Source organism: Hyperolius riggenbachi, chromosome 1 (assembly GCF_040937935.1).
Source record: "Hyperolius riggenbachi isolate aHypRig1 chromosome 1, aHypRig1.pri, whole genome shotgun sequence".
In the NCBI taxonomy this organism is placed as follows: domain Eukaryota; kingdom Metazoa; phylum Chordata; class Amphibia; order Anura; family Hyperoliidae; genus Hyperolius; species Hyperolius riggenbachi.
The window spans coordinates 612,967,638-612,984,439 of NC_090646.1; the positions used below are offsets into that span (position 1 = coordinate 612,967,638).

The 16,802-nt window shown below is 43.9% G+C and overlaps 1 protein-coding gene across 3 annotated transcripts in view; it reads right to left on the reverse strand.

Annotated features, from left to right (window-relative positions):
- The window catches only part of TENT2 (terminal nucleotidyltransferase 2), a 44,221-nt gene that overhangs the window by 15,360 nt on the left and 12,059 nt on the right, over nucleotides 1-16,802 (reverse strand). For 2 of the 3 annotated variants that reach the window (XM_068250171.1, XM_068250179.1), the window contains exons 3-7: nucleotides 13,278-13,545; nucleotides 6,288-6,402; nucleotides 4,250-4,341; nucleotides 2,441-2,507; nucleotides 1,920-1,986 (exon numbers count right to left, since the gene is read on the reverse strand). In XM_068250171.1, the coding sequence (XP_068106272.1) occupies nucleotides 1,920-1,986; nucleotides 2,441-2,507; nucleotides 4,250-4,341; nucleotides 6,288-6,402; nucleotides 13,278-13,545 (609 nt within the window). Of the gene's footprint in view, nucleotides 1-1,919; nucleotides 1,987-2,440; nucleotides 2,508-4,249; nucleotides 4,342-6,283; nucleotides 6,403-13,277; nucleotides 13,546-16,802 lie in introns of those variants that run through there. The other variant, XM_068250188.1, reaches the window with a different exon arrangement.

Below are 16,802 nucleotides of genomic sequence, written 5' to 3' on the forward strand. Positions count from 1 at the left end.
CTCAATCAGCTATCATTTCCCTATTGAGTTTGAAGCAGAGAGAAATAAAAAAGGGGATACATGGCAGTGACTGCAAGCCAGATAACTAGAGATTAAGGTGTTGGGGGCCCTGAGGCGCCTCTTATGCTGCATACACACTTGAGATAAAAGTCTTTGGAAAAGGCAAGTTCACAGACCAATTTTACCCCCTTCCATGTAGTATGAGAGCCATAATCTACACAGTCTATTCTATGGAGCTGAACTTCCCCATCAGATAAAATCTTTGCAAGATGCTGCACACAAAGATGCTGTACACATTCAAAAGATTATTATCTGCAAAAGATCTCTTCCTGCAAAAGATCCATTCCTGCAAAATGCATTCATAGTCTATGAGATCTGCAAATCCTCATACACACCTTGTTTAACAGACTTCATCTGCATATCTGGCAATCATCTGCAGATCTGAAAATCCATCCTGGTGGATCTGATCTGCAGATGATTGCCTGTTAAACAAGGTGTGTATGATGATCTGCAGATCTCATAGACTATGAATGCATTTTGCAGGAATGGATCTTTTGCAGATACTGATCTTTTGAATGTGTACGGGCATCTGTGTGTGCAGCATCTTGCAAAGATTTTATCTCATGGGGAGTGCAGCTCCATAGAATAGACTGTGAAGGTATGGCTCTCATACTACATGAAATGGGGTAAAATTGGCCTGTGATCTTGCCTTTTCCAAAGACTTTTATCTCAAGTGTGTATGCAGCATTAGTCTAACAGCAATCAATGTGTGACGGCTGGGGAGGGATGGAGGGACGCACTTTGGTGCCTCAGCCCTGGGAGGACCTTGTCCCGACACTGCTCCCCCCAGAAAAAAAATTTCAGCCAGCACAGAATATGTAATACTGGCAACAAGTTCAATGGTTAACTGAAGTGAAGGGGGGTGCCACATTTATTTCCTTTTAAAGGATATCTGAGGTGGTGCTTAAAATCTAGCTTTACTTGCGTGGGGCTTCTTCAAGTCACTAGTCTCCCTCGCCACAGCTTCGTTATACTCCTGGGTCCTAGTGGCAGCCTCTGCAGGATCTTCTGCACATGCACAGGCCTGGCCATGTGCAAGAGCGCACTCACATCACCGGGGGCGTACTGCTCCTGTGCAGTACATTCCCCATGATGTTGGCGCGTTCCCCCATGCGCAAAACACCAACCCATCTTTACAATTTTTAATCTGACAGCAAAAGTGAAAGCATCCTTTACCAGCTTGCAGACTGTCCAGAAAAGTTGGGATCCTAGACACTAATAGCGACCTCAGCAATAAGCTGCAATTAGCTCAATCCCCTTCGCCCCCTTCTACACAAACCCTCTTAATGTCCTCATGTACTGCAATTTCCTAGAAGCAATTGTAAGGCTTGGAGCCACAAAAATTTGATGCAAGTCACTACCCATCAACTACAACTGGCTTCTGAGTAAAGGTCCAGCATACCCACGACTCGATTTTTCAGATGAATTTTTCACAATATCCCATAACACAGTTTAATAAATTCTTTTAACGATGTTTCACGATGCAGGACACCAGCATCAATCGTTCATTTTCAAATGACTGCAATGTTGGATCATATCGTGGAGGTTCGTTACGATCACCATTGACTTTTGCTGTAACTTCCAACGGTCATGTAAATGACCATTTACGTGCTCATTCATTTCCGCGGTCGTCAACTAAACTTGAAGATTCAGTCAGGTGGATAGGGGAGCGACCGTCGGTGGAGATCCCCGATCCATCTGGCTGTGTGTACATAGCTTAACTTTGAAAACACTGTACACCACTTATACTGTCAGATCAAACATCAAAGCAAACACAGGGACAGCCCAAAACGACTATGAACACTCCGGTGATCAGTGTGTGGTTATGTACACTTAAAAATATTGCTAAGAACATTTACCTGACTTTGTCCCTGAACTTTACAATTGGCACTTTTGCTCTGATGAGTTGAGGTCTTTCAATATAAGCTGAAATATCAAACATGGGAAGGGTTATTAAGCGTCCATGATACCATGCATCAATATTCGTGATTCTAAGAAAGCAAATTGCAACTATAGTTAACAGTAATAATTACTAGAAAGCAATACTTCTTTTAGTTGAAACAATGAACTAACTGGTTAAGAAATAATACAACAAAGGCCCTTTCAAGACAAGACAAAACATTTTGCACTTTTTCCTAGTGGACTCAAAGCGGCAGAGCTGCAGCCACTAGGACAGAGACTTGCCCAAAGTCTCCTCACTGAATAGGTGCTGGCTTTACTCAACAGGAAGAGCAGAAATTTGAATCCTAGTCTCCTGTGTCAACAGTGCTTAACCAGTACAATATCCAGCCTTTAGCCATTATCCAACAACTTTCAAGAATCGGTTAACACTGCACTTGCAGCGCAAACAAACAGAACAACTTCAAGTGTAGGCACTTACAAAGTCTGGTGTAGAAATGTTTTTGGAGTAAGCTGAGTATGTATCTTGCTTCTGTTTTCTGATTCATCTGCCAGGAAACAAAAGTCTTTAAAATGAATGTAAACCATTTATATTCTTTATCTTCATTTAATACAAACAAACAAAACACACACTATGATTTACTCAGGCAAATATGAATTATTACCAATATTTCATATTTACTAATTGTGGCCACGGGTAGGACTCCAAATCTTGACGTCTGAAAACCCTGATTTCAAGCCAATGTTCAGATCAGATTCCAGAGGCTACAAGTAGGCAATAAACATGATACCCGAAATGGCAGATAATTAGCCAGAATGCAGCTACGACTGTCCTACCATGTGCAGATAGGTCCTTCAAACATTGCAGAGCAGCATGTGTAGAAACGGTGCAATGTCTGGTGAAATGCAGTCTACTGGCCCCTGTACCAACCAACAAAGGAATTTTCTAAAAAAAAATTTTTACTAATTGTTTTATATGCTGCGTAATAAAGACGGTTTACACTTAGATGTGCCGTACATCTCTTTCATGCTACTATCCTATTGGACTCCCCTCCGGCGAGTCTTTGTGACCTCAGGATATCTAGTGCATTCCAGAGGAATCTGTGGCGTGTGACATCGCTGGCGAAATAACACAATCAGAGTACTGCGGACCATCTATCAAATTCGTTTACAACCTTATAATGTGGGTTGTTGGAATCTGGTAAGCCTTGCTTCTTTACCTTTTCGTTCAAGGATCTGGTATATCAGAAAATGGCGAAAGCTGTATTACTATAGACCTGCGCTGACTTTGTATATTTATTGCTTGTGTGGACTTTTGGACATTGTCCTTCTCGGCTGCGGTCACCTTCTGCCTTGGCGCTGACACGTATTGTTTAACAAAGGCATGGCTAAGCTGTGGCAAGTGAAAACTCCTCTGCTCATGCCTCATGCCAGGCAGCAATGCCAGTAAAATACGCTAACATGAAGCTCAGCAACAATCAGTCTCCCCCTGGATGTGCATTTATCTCTCCGTTGCACCGCAGAAATTAGCCGATTGCGATGCTTATATCGCCACGTCTGATCATGGGTGTGAGACAGGCTGGCAACAGCTTGTCTTCTGTCCTGAATGTTACACGAGTTTTTATCAAGGCTGTAGAGTCGGGTACAAAAACTCCAGGTACCCAAAATTGCTGAGATTCAGACTGCTTGACTAAGACTCCACAGCCCATGCAGGAGTCTGGAGTGGTTCCAAAAAGCATCCAACCCATCAGTTTATGAATCCACCGATTCTGACTCCAGGTACCCCCAAATTGCCAACTCCACAGCCCTGGTTTTTATCCCCGAGCCCAAAACCTCAAACAACAATGATCTGCCATTCTTCTTCCAATTCTGTCTAACCACTGGAATGGACTGCACAATGATGGGGTGTGCTCAAACGTCTCCCAGGCAGTGAAAATGTAATACCATATTTGACCCTATGTTTGTACTTTAAACACGCACCAGAATCCATACACTACAGTAAACCACAAAGAAACTAGGCATTATGCAACCAAAAACCAAGTTCTACATTTTCATTCTATTGCCATTTGCTTTGATAAGTAACTTTCTCGCCTTTCTTACATACAGTATAACAAAAGCTGAAGTTCACTTTGCGATTTGGGTTTTTTTCTTTTGTTTTTTGTTTTTAAACTCAGTTTAAAAAAAAAACAAAAACAAACCAAAAACATTTTCTCTACACAAACTTATTTTAGGGGGAAAAAAAAATAATCTCTACTTTTTATATTGGAAAATAATTAATGCATGCACTTACCGGCTCTTCTGTGATGACTAGGCACAAATCTGCATCACTGCTTCTCATGCCAAACCCACTGAGCGAAGAGCCAACCAAATACAGTCTGCTATCTAGAAGTAAGAAATAATTATGACACAAAATAACCTGCACATTTAATCAGCTGCCTTTAAAGAGAACCAGAGCTGGACTATAAAACAAAACAGATACTCGCCTAAGAAGAGTGAAGCCTCTAGGTCAGGGGTGTCAAACTCAAATACAAAGTGGGCCAAAATTGTACACTGGGACCTAGTCGCGGGCCAAAATTGTACACTGGGACCTAGTCGCGGGCCAACCTCAATGTCTACTGGCCATCATCCTCCCTTATAAAGTTCCCTGGTGTCTAATGGCCCCTCTCCAACCCCTACACAGTTCCCTGATGTCTAGCAGTCTCCCTCTCCTATACAGTTCCCTGGTGTCTAGAGGCACCCCCCTTCCCTATACAGTTCCCTAGTAGTTATTTCCCTCATCTGCCCTATATGGCTTCCATGGTGTTCCATATAGCTTCCCTGGTGGTCTAGAGTGGGCCAAACATAATGTAAAGTGGGAAAACCACTTGAGGGCCCAATTTCATGACTCTGAGGGTTAGATTTGGCCCACGGGCCGGAGTTTGACATGTATGCTCTAGGTCCTGCAGACCACCGCCTCTTCCTGGGATCCTCTGGAAGTTCCTCTCTTTGCATCGTGAACACGCAAGTGCAGTGCGGTCGTGCTCGCCACAAGAACAGGTCTTACTAGCTCTTGTTGAATATGTTCTAAGGGTCCGCACACGGCTACATTGAGAGTGAAGATGACAATGGAAGCCTCTGTACTATACCCTCCATCCATAGCACCAGTGTCCAACTTGTCCAGAACCAAACTACACAATGGCACAAGATGCCCGCAATCTTGTAATGGTGTGTTGCAATGAAATTACAGAAGCACTTAGTTGGGTGATCATAGTTTGGCATAAAGTGCAAGCATTTCAAGCCAACTGCTGCTGGATAAACAGTTGTGATTATGAGAGTATAGGCCCTCACCACCATTACTGGTAGGCTCAGATGTCTCAGTCTGCAACCAATCTGGACAAGTTGGAAACTGGTGCCATTGATCGGCCAATCTGATTTGGTGTGTATGTGGGGTGTTTGATAAGAGTAAAGCCCAGCAGGCAGTGTGTACCTGCAGGGGATAGTTGCTGTTGCCGTGTGTCATTGTTTTTGAAAGGCATCAGATGAGTTTTCATACCTTATTCATGTGCAACAAAGTTGTATTTTGTTAATGAAGAGGTCTGTGAGTTATCATTGTTAATGGTTATTCATCACAAAATGGCTCCCCATCATTCGGCTTAACATGACGATTATATCCAGCAAGCACTCCTTTGTTTTAGGGCCCGTTTCCACTACAGCGAATCCGCATGCGTTGTCTGCATGCGGATTCGCACAGCCAATACAAGTGGATGGCCCTGTTTCCACTTGTCAGTTTTTTCCAGCGTTTTTCTGTGCAGGATTTTTCTGCACAGTAGAGCCTGCAGAATTCGCCTGCGTGAGGAATGCAGGCGATTCGCAGGCTATGTATTTGATAGGGAAAACGCACATGCGGTTTTTGCCGCGATTTCGCGTGCGAATTTGCATAAAAAGTAATGTAAATTTAACCAGGCAGCGACATGGTTAAATTCGCATATACTCTGCCTATGCGAAATCGCGGCAAAAAAAGTACGCGAAATGAGATTTCGTCAGCGGTGGAATCCCGGCGATTCGCACCGCACTAGTGGAAACGGGCCCTTATGAATTCATGTAGGAAGATTTGTCAACTGCACCCTTCTAAATATTATCTAACATATAAATAACTATTCATTACTGGGTTACTTTAAAATAGAGACTCTGAACACAGACTTTATAAAAAGTTTTTAAAGAATCACAACTTCCACTACTGTAAACCAACACCTAGGTGTCAATAGCTGGTGGTTGTGAGGTCCTGCAAACCACAGTGCATCATACAAGTCGTTTTCATACTAAAAAGAAGAAGAGAAAAAAGTACCTACGGGGAAAGATCTGCTGGATTTCTCTCTGGAGTTCCGCCCGACACACGTCTTTCTTTTTCAAGTCACTGACTTGCTGCTGACACGCCTGAAACAAGTCCAATATCTGCTTGCTCAGCTGCATTGAAATAATAGGAAACAAAGAGTAGATTAAAATGGGTGTTTTATCAATTTATACAATAAGATTTAGTCTAGTTCCCCAAAAACGTCAGTGGGTAAAGCCCTAAGACAAGTTTTCCAGGTGTGAGAATGAAAGAAGCATGTTCCTCTGCTCAGACTACTCTGGTGAACAGTACAACTTACAGTGCTGGCCATAATTATTCATACCCCTGGCAAATGTTCACTTAAAGTTACTGTTATTCAACCAGCAAGTAATTTTTTGTCAGGAAATGACATAGGGGTCTCCCAAAAGATAATAAGATGATGTACAAGAGGCATTATTGCGGGAAAAAAAACATTGCTCAGCTTTCATTTACATTTGAGTAAAAAGCGTCCAGTCCAAAAATATTCATACCCTTCACAAACTGTCATAGTCTGTGGGAAAATCCAAAGTTCTATACCATTCCAAATAGTTTAAGCTTTTCTAAAGCATCCTAATTACCCTAATTGGGAACAGCTGTTTTAATCAACTCAACAGCTGAAATACAGCAGCTCTCTGCAGTTGGGTTTGTGGACAGTCATGGCTAGGACAAAGGAGCTCAATGAAGACCCGCAGCTGCTCACAAGTCAGGAAAGGGCTACAAGGCCATTTATAAAGGATTTAAAGCTCTAGTGGCTACAGAGCAAAGAATTATTAAAAAAATACAAGAAATCTCAGAGGATGTGGTAGAAAGCCAAAAGTGACACCTGTGCTGGCTAGGAATATCGTGAAAGAGGTGAAAAAGAATCAAAGGATCACCACCAAGGTCATCCGGGTGAATCTGGGCTCTGCTGGTGGCAATATCAAGGCAGGCAATCCAACGGCCACTGCACATTGCTGGGTTCCATGGATGCAGACCAAGGAGGACACCACTTCTCCAGATAAGGCACACACAAAATCGCTTGGCCTTTGCAAATGCTCATCTGGACAAAGAAGAATACTTCCGGTCTTCTGTGTTATGGTCAGATAAAACAAAAATTTAATTGGTCACAATTATGTTTTTTTTAATTTGGCATAAAAAAAAAAAAAAAAAAAAAAAAAAAAAAGAGAAGCCTTTAACCCAAAGAACACCATTCCCACTGTCAAACATGGTGGTGGGAACCTAATGCTTTGGGGTGTTTTTCAGCCACTGGAGCAGGGAACCTAATCACAGTAAATGGCACCATGAAAAAAAGAGCCATACACGAGGATTCTCAATGACAACATCAGGCAGTCTGCAGAGAACCTTGGCCTTGGGCACCAGTGGGCACTTCAGCATGACAATGACCCAAAACACACAGCAAAAGTGGTGAAGAAATGGTTAGCATACAACAACAACGTTTTGGAGTGGCCCAGCCACAGTCCTGACTTAAAATGAATGGGAACCGCATTTTTAAAAAAATGAAGCAAATACTTACCTAAGGAGAGGGAAGGCTCTGGGTCGTATAGAGCCTTCCGTCTCCTCTCTCGGTGCTCTCTAGCCTGTGCTGGCTCCCCCCCCGTTTCAATACCCCACCGAAAGGGTATTTGGAAGTCTTCAAGAGCAGTGTCCTCCCGAAGACGTGCGGCTCCATACTGCACAGGCGTAAGCGTGCAAGAGAGTGTGCTTGCGCAGGCGCAGTACAGGGCTGCCCTTCTTCAGGAGCACTCGGGCTCCCTGAAGACTTCTGAAGCCTCCTTCGGCCGGGTAAAGCAGTATTTGACTAATTTAGTCAAATACTGCTACCGGGCGAGCCAGCACTGGAACGAGGGGACCAGGAGAGGGGCGGGAAGGCTCTATAGGACCCAGAGCCTTCCCTCTCCTTGGGTACGTATCTGTCTTTTTTTAAATGCGGTTCCCATTCACTTTAAATATAATTGAGGATCTGTGGGGGGAGCTAAAGATCAGGGTGATGGCAAGAAGACACTCCAGCTTGAAAGATCTGGAGCTCATTGCTAAAGATGAATGGGGAAAAATACCTGTGGAGACATGCAAAAAGCTGGTCAATAAAAGTTTTCTATTGATTGAGAAGGGTATGAATAGTTTTGGACTGACGCTTTTTGCTCAAATGTAAATAAAAGCACCTATGTCATTTCCTGTCCAAAAATTACTTGCTGGTTGAATAATGCAGGGTAGTGGACTGTGCGCCTCAACTTACTGAAGTTGAAGCAAAAACAAAAGAAAAAAGGGTGTTAGGATTAGGCTTTAATCGAACAGAGGGTAAAGGTGGGTACACACGTCAGATAAAAGTCTTTGGAAAATGAAAGATCACAGACCAATTTTACCCCCTTTCATGTAGTATGAGAGCCATACTCTACACAGTCTATTCTATGGAGCTGAACTCCCCATCAGATAAAAATCTTTGCAAGATGCTGCACACAAAGACCGCTGTACACATGCAACAGATCAGTATCTGCAAAAGATCTGTTCCTGCAAAAGATCCATTCCTGCAAAACGCATTCATAGTCTATGATATCTGCAGATCTCATACACACCTTGTGTAACAGACAATTATCTGTAGATCAGATCCACCAGGTTGGATCGTCAGATCGGCAGATAATTCTCTGATCTGCAGATGAATGTCCATTAAACAAGGTGTGTATGGGATCTGCAGATATCAGACAATGAATGCATTTTGCAGGAACGGATCTTTTGCAGAAACAGATCTTTTGCAGATACTGATCTGTTGAATGTGTACAGCATCTTTGTGTGCAGCATCTTGCAAAGATTTTTATCTGATGGGGAGTTCAGCTCCATAGAATACACTGTGTAGGTATGGCTCTCATACTACATGGAAGGGGGTAAGATTGGTCTGTGATCTTCCATTTTCCAAAGACTTTTATCTGACGTGTGTACGCACCTTTAAGCCTTGTGCACACACAAAGTGTTCTAGGCCGAGGAGGATGGTCTAGGCTGGCCTCTGTACAGTGGCTGCCAATCCCCCTCAGCAGTCTGCCTAACTGATCATCTGGACCAAGGGCATTGTTCTCTCTCCGCCCACTCTTTGCACCATGTCATTGGCCAAACCAACCCTCTTCCATAGCAATAGAAGGCATCGTTGACAAATAGGCTAGCAAGGAATCTGTACAGGCTCAGCCCAGAAATCATGTCCAAGGTATCGAGTCCTGTTCCCTGCTGAGTGACAGTTTTTGTACATGAGTACGATATATTTGGGGGACAGTGAGAGATGGGTTAGGTCCAGAGAGATCAGTACAGGTGAGTCTCAAATGCCCAACATATGAACGGCCCCCCGAGTTGAACATCCTACATACGAACGGCACAATCCCGCCGTGATGAGGTCATTTCTGAATGGGGGAAGTTTAAAGGAGCTGCTTCAAACTTCCACCTTATCCATGGCACATCCGGCAGAGCTCCCCCACAGCAAAATCAGAGCATTTCTCACCCTGGCAGCAGAGTCCACTATTGTGCGCCCCCCTCTGTCCACATCCTGCATGCCACGTGACATGAAGAAGACCAGAACTAGAGGATGCAGGAAGTGGCCTGAATAGACAGCGCTGGACTCTGCCTGAAAGGTGAGAACAGCACTACAGATACAGGGGGACACAAAGCATGCACACAGAGTGGTACGGTGTGGGGCAGAAGTGTCTCTAATACTTTTAGCCACAGACCCTGAACAAGCATGCAGAGCAGATGTTTGCCTGAAATCTGACTGGATTTACTGCATGCATTTCAGATGTGCGATTCAGACACTACTGCAACCAAAGGTAATCAGGCCTGCCAGGCAACTGGTATTGTGTAAAAGGAAATAAATATGGCAGCCTCCACATCCCTCTCACTTCAGGATCCCTTTAACAAAACTATATTATTCAAGTATGTAGAACACATCAGATGAAATCAAGCGAGGGAAAATAATGAAAATATTCTTCCTGAACTTTAAGAGTGGGGATAGCAAAGCAAACCTGTGGGGAAGGAAGGGTTAAAAATGGAATACTTACCTCAGAAGTGGGAAGCCTGTGATTACTCCAGAGGTTTTCCAGATACTCTTCCAGCTCTACATGGTTGCCTAGGGTCCTCGGTTTCTGCCCAGGACTCTTCTATCCCACTGGTGTATGAGCTTCTCCACACTGGACATACGAGAGCACAGAACAGTCCACTCATACCCAGCAGAATGAGGCAAATGTGCACAGTGGAAAAAAGCTGTGCTCGAGTAGCTTCACTCTATTGGGCATGCGGGGGTATTACATGAACGTTGCGGGACTACGGGGTTACGGGGGAACAGGCAGCCAGCGGGGATGGAGAGGACACAGGAGGAGTGAGCCAGCAGACAGGCGAGAGTGCTCCGCCGCTAACACTCTGCATCAGCCCTGCACGGCAGCAGTTCCATAGATTAATAGATTTCATGGTGAAAACGATGAAAAATCTCCCCCCTGTGACAGTGTATGGCAAATGTCAGGATAGAAACAAGGATACCAGAATCAAACAGTGTTGTAAAGCTGAGGCAGTAAACAAATACAGTGTTGCCAATCCCAGTTGTACAAAGCGGATACCCCTGATAATAAGGCAATTATAGTGAGACCTTAAGCAGCTCTGAGCTACTGCTCATAAAAAAGAAACACTCACTGCATCTCCAGCTACTCAGATCTGCCTCGGTTACTCTACAAATAATCATTTTGCATAAGGAACCCAGATTCAGGCTAAGTTCACAGTGGGACGTTAAAGTCGCGCGTTAAAACAGCATTTAACGCAGAATAACTCACTGCAATGAAAAATCAATGCCCTGTTCACAGTGCACACGTTGCGTTGGTGCCTAACGCTGCACGTTAAGTAAAAGTACTGCATGCAGTGCGTTATACACGTCATTAGCTGCGTTGGACTGTTTGCACATGCTCAGTAATAATTTGGAAGCATACTTTTCATTGCCTGTATTTTTTACTGTATCTGCTGTATGCGACGATAACGCTGCGTTGCCACTTTTTGGGCGCGTTGCGTTGTAAGCTTGCGGTGCGACTTTAACGTGGCATCAAAACGCAACGTCCCACTGTGAATCTAGCCTCAGATAACAGAAACTCTTCCACAAACAGTGAGACAACCTCCCATGCCATAATACAAAGTTTCCATTGATTATGCACAGCAGGAAGAGAGGTGTATGCCATAGCTATGGATAGGGGATTATGCCATTATTCACACAATTCTCATATGTGATACAGCAGTTCTAGAGACAAGTGACTCAATCACAAACACGGACAGAACAGAGTGTAATCCCCAGCTAGTGCGCAGCCTTCACAGAGCAGATAACCTGACCATCTATATCACCCATTTATAAAGGCAGTTGGGGAGGGTGTGGAATTTTTTTTCTTCTTTTAAAGCGGATCAGAGATGAAAAACTATCTATAACAAGTAACTTGTCTATATATTTTATCTAAAGTTTAGATAGTTTACTCAGCAAATCTTGCTGCAAACAGCTTCAACAGTATATGATTATTTCTTCCTGTCATACAATGAGAGCAACCATGTTCTGTTTGTCACATAACACACAGGCAAGATGATAGCATCTCCAGCTCTCAGCCTATGAAAACTTCACACCCCTCTCCTCCACTCTGCCTCTGATTTTTCTGGCTAGCAACACCTCCTGCCCAGACTGAGCTCCCATAAGCCCTTGCTACATCTGTCTTAAAGTGCCAAGGCCCTCTGGAGAAGCTGTGGGTGAGGCTTGTTTAGTTTATAGGGAATTTGAATACTTGGCTTGAGGAATACCCTATAAACTATGAGACACACAATTATGCAATGAGTAAAATTTTATCTTGGGTCCACTTTAAAGTGGACCTGAACTCAGACCTCCTTTCTGCTCTAAAAAAACATACACAACAGCATAATAACCTTTAAACAAAAAACATGTATTTGTTACAGCTGATACAAACCCAAAACTAAATCTGCAGTTTCTTCTTCCTGATTCATGGAAGCAGACATATTGTTAGCATCCTGTGTTTTCAAATGGGCTTATTTGCTTATCTGCCATACGCAGTCACGTGACACAGGGGAGGATCAAATTCCAACTTGAGATTAGAAACAAATGAGGGGGAATTAGACAGCCTAAACTCTCTGAATACATACAGGGTGCATTTCCCTCGGTTTTCCTTCTGTCCTGTGTAAGAGTTCGGGTCTACTTTAAAAAGATAAGACTTTACTGGAGCTACATGCTGGCCACAAATAGTTAATCTCTACACAGCTGGTGGGAGGAGTCTGATAATCAGTTCTTTGCTGACAGAGAAATCATCCTGGATTATCTCATGTAGGAGATGATGCATAGGGGAGGGAACTGCACAGCAACTGCAAAGAAATTTTAATCTATTATAGCTTGGTACACATCCAATTTTGATTGGCCAATTACCCCTTACCCAGCCAATTTTACCTCCTCCATGTATTATGAGGGGCAACAAATTCTGACCACTATGAACAGATTGTGTAGGTAAGCTCTCATACCACATGCAATTGGCCAATCAAGATTGGATGTGTGTAGCACGCTTTAGCCAGGGAACACACTTAGCAGAATAGTGCATGTAACGTGCACCGCCACACTGACCAATTGATTTGAATGGCCTGCTCAGGACTAGCATGTCATTTGCATTTACACGGGCTGCAAATCATTGTCACTGCAATACACTCGTCCTGTTGTAAATTCTTGAAATGTGTTGATCTCTCTAGCAGAAAATATAGAAACAAAGCAGAACTTCCCTGTTATTGTTTCACACTGTCCCCTAGTAACAAGTAGCCATCAATACACATTACAGCAGTACTAATTAGAAGAAGGGACATGTAACAAATAAGAAAAAAAAAGTGCCAAAATAAATTGGCCTGGAGCAAATGCAATCCTCTAAATAAATCTGCTGCTAAAGGGTTAAAGCAATAAAAAGCAAAGGGGCCGTCTCATCAATACCTTGTCTTTAGCAACAGGCAAAGTGGTTTCTGTCTGGTCAAACAACCAGGAATCTCCAGCAGTTGGAACTTGCCCGTTTAATTCATGGGGTGGGGGTGGTGGGGGTGAAGCCAGGGGAGGAAGTGGAAGTCCAGAAGTCCCTGCAAAGTAATGGTGGCGATCATTTCTTAAAGGCACAGCACGGTGAATGACAGGTGTGGACTGCTGAGGGGACTGAAACCTTTGTCTCTTCACGTCAAACTGCCCGTTGCCCTCATCGCTTCTCCTCCTGCCGATAAGAGAGAGAGAGAGAGAGAAAGAGGAAACATGAAATGTTGTAATCTGCTGTATTGCGAAAACCACCACCAGCAACAGCTGTACAAGGAAACGGTGACTTTATAGAAGAGCAGACTGCAGTGATTTGTGGCCAGTGAAAGACATTACACAATTTATCATTTACAAAATCAAAACCTACAGTTATAAACCCTATACAGTATAATGAGAGGTGCACAGCCTAACCATTCATTACACAGTGAAGAAGACAGAACCTTTGAAGGGCTTACCGTAAAAGGGACTCAAAATGCAGAATTTGTCTAAGTAAAAATGGTAATCTGGGCAAAAAAGAACCTAAATTCACTTTGCACATCTTTACATTTCAAATAAACAGCAATAACTGCTTATTAAAAAGAAATCTGAAGTACAAGGACTATGGAGACCATCATTCTTTACTCACTTAAAGGGAAGGTTCAAGCAGAATAAAAAAATGAGTTTCACTTACCTGGGGCTTCTACCAGCCCCATGCAGCCATCCTGTGCCCTCGTAGTCACTCACTGCTGCTCCAGTCCCCCGCTGGCAGCTTGCCGACCTCGGAGGTCGGCGGGTCGCATTGCGTACATTTTTACGCATTCCCGCCAGTGCAGGAACATTAACAAATACATTTTTACGCGTTACTGGTTCAATGCGTACATTTTTACGCATTGAACCAGTAATGCGTAAAAATGTATTTGTTAATGTTCCTGCACTAGCGGGAATGCGTAAAAATGTACGCAATGCGACCTGCCGACCTCCGAGGTCGGCAAGCTGCCAGAGGGGGACTGGAGCAGCAGTGAGTGACTACGAGGGCACAGGATGGCTGCATGGGGCTGGTAGAAGCCTCAGGTAAGTGAAACTATTTTTTTTATTTTGCTTGGACATTCCCTTTAATAGAAAAATGTCAGTTGCCTGGCTGGCATGCTTCTGGAGGGTGAGCACACATTCAGGAAGTACACACTCTGAGGCCTGGAACCCACTACAAATCGCAAAACGCTATCGCAATCGCTAGCGTCTTTATTCAGAGTTTTGTAAGCGATTTCATGAGCGTTTTCCCGCGCTTTTGGGAGAGATTTTAAAAAGTGTAAGCTTTTTGCCAGCGATTGTGTAGCGATTTGCGATTTTAATTCTGGATTGGTCCTTTCAATGAATCAGAATTTTATTACAGCTTGCAATCACACTCAAATCGATATGTGTAGCGATTCATGAGTGATTTGCCACCGCTTCAATACTTTACATTAAACCGCAAACGCTCCCAAAATGCTGCATGTCCTGCGATTGCGATTTTGCTAATCGCAATCGCTGCTTTGGAATTTGTTACATTTATTTACATTGGCAGAGCGTTTAGGGAAACCACTAGCGATTTAAAGTGCTCCCTAAATGCAAAAAAACCCAAAACAAACGCTCTAGGGGAGAGAGAGAGAGAGAGAGAGAGGGGAAGGGGGGGGGGGGGAGAGAGAGAGAGAGAGAGAGGGGAAGGGGGGGGGGAGAGAGAGAGAGGGGAAGGGGGGGGGGGGGGGGGAGAGAGAGAGAGAGAGAGAGAGAGAGAGAGAGAGAGAGAGAGAGAGAGAGAGAGAGAGAGAGAGAGAGAGAGAGAGAGAGCGAGAGAGCGAGAGAGCGAGAGAGCGAGAGAGAGCGAGAGAGAGCGAGAGCGAGAGAGAGCCACACCGCCACCACCTGCTAATCATCATGCAGCCCGTGAATGCTTGTTGTGGTATCACAGCAGAGATTCCCAAATCCCCAAGATGCAATTTGGTGAGAGAAAAAGAGATTGTGAATTCTGTCATGTCTGATCTGCTCCCGCTCAACAATGTGATCGATTTTACAGTTATGGTAATAGTAGCAAAAAAGTTTCTGTACAAACAAATTATATAGGTAGACAAATTATATAGGTAGACATTTTTTTTTTTGTAAAAAATACCTTTTAATGTTAACTATCAGTTAGCCATTAAAAGGTGTTTTTTTTACAAAACGTTTTTTCTACCTATACAGTTATCATGGGAAAAATAAATCCTGTTATCTATCGGGAGCGGTTTGGACATGTACACACGATGCAACTTCCTGTCAGATTACCCGGTGATCAGATGGGAAAATGCATTGTGTGTACTCAGCATAAGACCAGGCTTTTTCCTGCTTTTCACTTGTTTGACAATGGCTGCAGCTACCTGTAATTATTAAAGACACCAGAAATACTGTCTGCCTCCTCTTTATTGACACGGCTGTGATTTATCAGGGATTGCAGAGTGCAGTAGGACCTTAGGGGGTTTGGAATACCAACAGAGGCTGGGCTGTATAGGCAGATCCAGCCTCACTATGCAGATCACAATGTTCAAACCCCAGCTCGGGTTCTCTTTAAAGAGAATCTGTATTGTTAAAATCGCACAAAAGTAAACATACCAGTGCGTTAGGGGACATCTCCTATTACCCTCTTTCACAATTTCGCCGCTCCTCGCCGCATTAAAAGTGGTTAAAAACAGTTTTAAAAAGTTTGTTTATAAACAAACAAAATGGCCACCAAAACAGGAAGTAGGTTGATGTACAGTATGTCCACACATAGAAAATACATCCCTACACAAGCAGGCTGTATACAGCCTTCCTTTTGTATCTCAAGAGATCATTATACACAGGCAGTGTGCAGAGAGGGGCCAGGAAAGGGGAGATGCATCACAGAACCACAACACTGAAAAACTTGGCAGCCTTCCAGACACAGGCTGACAAGTCTGACAAGAGAGAGATTAGTTGATTTATTACAGAGACTGTGATAGTGGAAAGTGCTGCAGTAAGCCAGAACACATTAGAATAGCTTTTGGAACTTGTAGGATGATAAAAAAACAGGATGTAATTTTTGTTACGGAGTCTCTTTAAAGGGCTTCCTCCAAACTTATAGCTACCCCTGCGCCGTCCGCCGCCTCCTGGTTCGTCTGCTACTGCCCCCGGAATATCCTCCAGTCGGCGCAGTCAAGGGCCGTGCATGCTCCCGTCGCTGGGAGTGTACTGCGCAGACACTTCCGGTGATGGGAGCACTTGCGCAGCCAGGCATGCGCAGTTGGCCCTTGACTGGAGGACTTTCTGGGCAAGGGGGGGGGGGGGGGGGGGGAGGGGAGAGAGAGAGAGAGAGAGAGAGAGAGAGAGAGAGAGAGAGAGAGAGAGAGAGAGAGAGAGAGAGAGAGAGAGAGAGAGAGAGAGAGAGAGAGAGAGAGAGAGAGAGAGAGAGAGAGAGAGAGAGAGAGAGAGAGA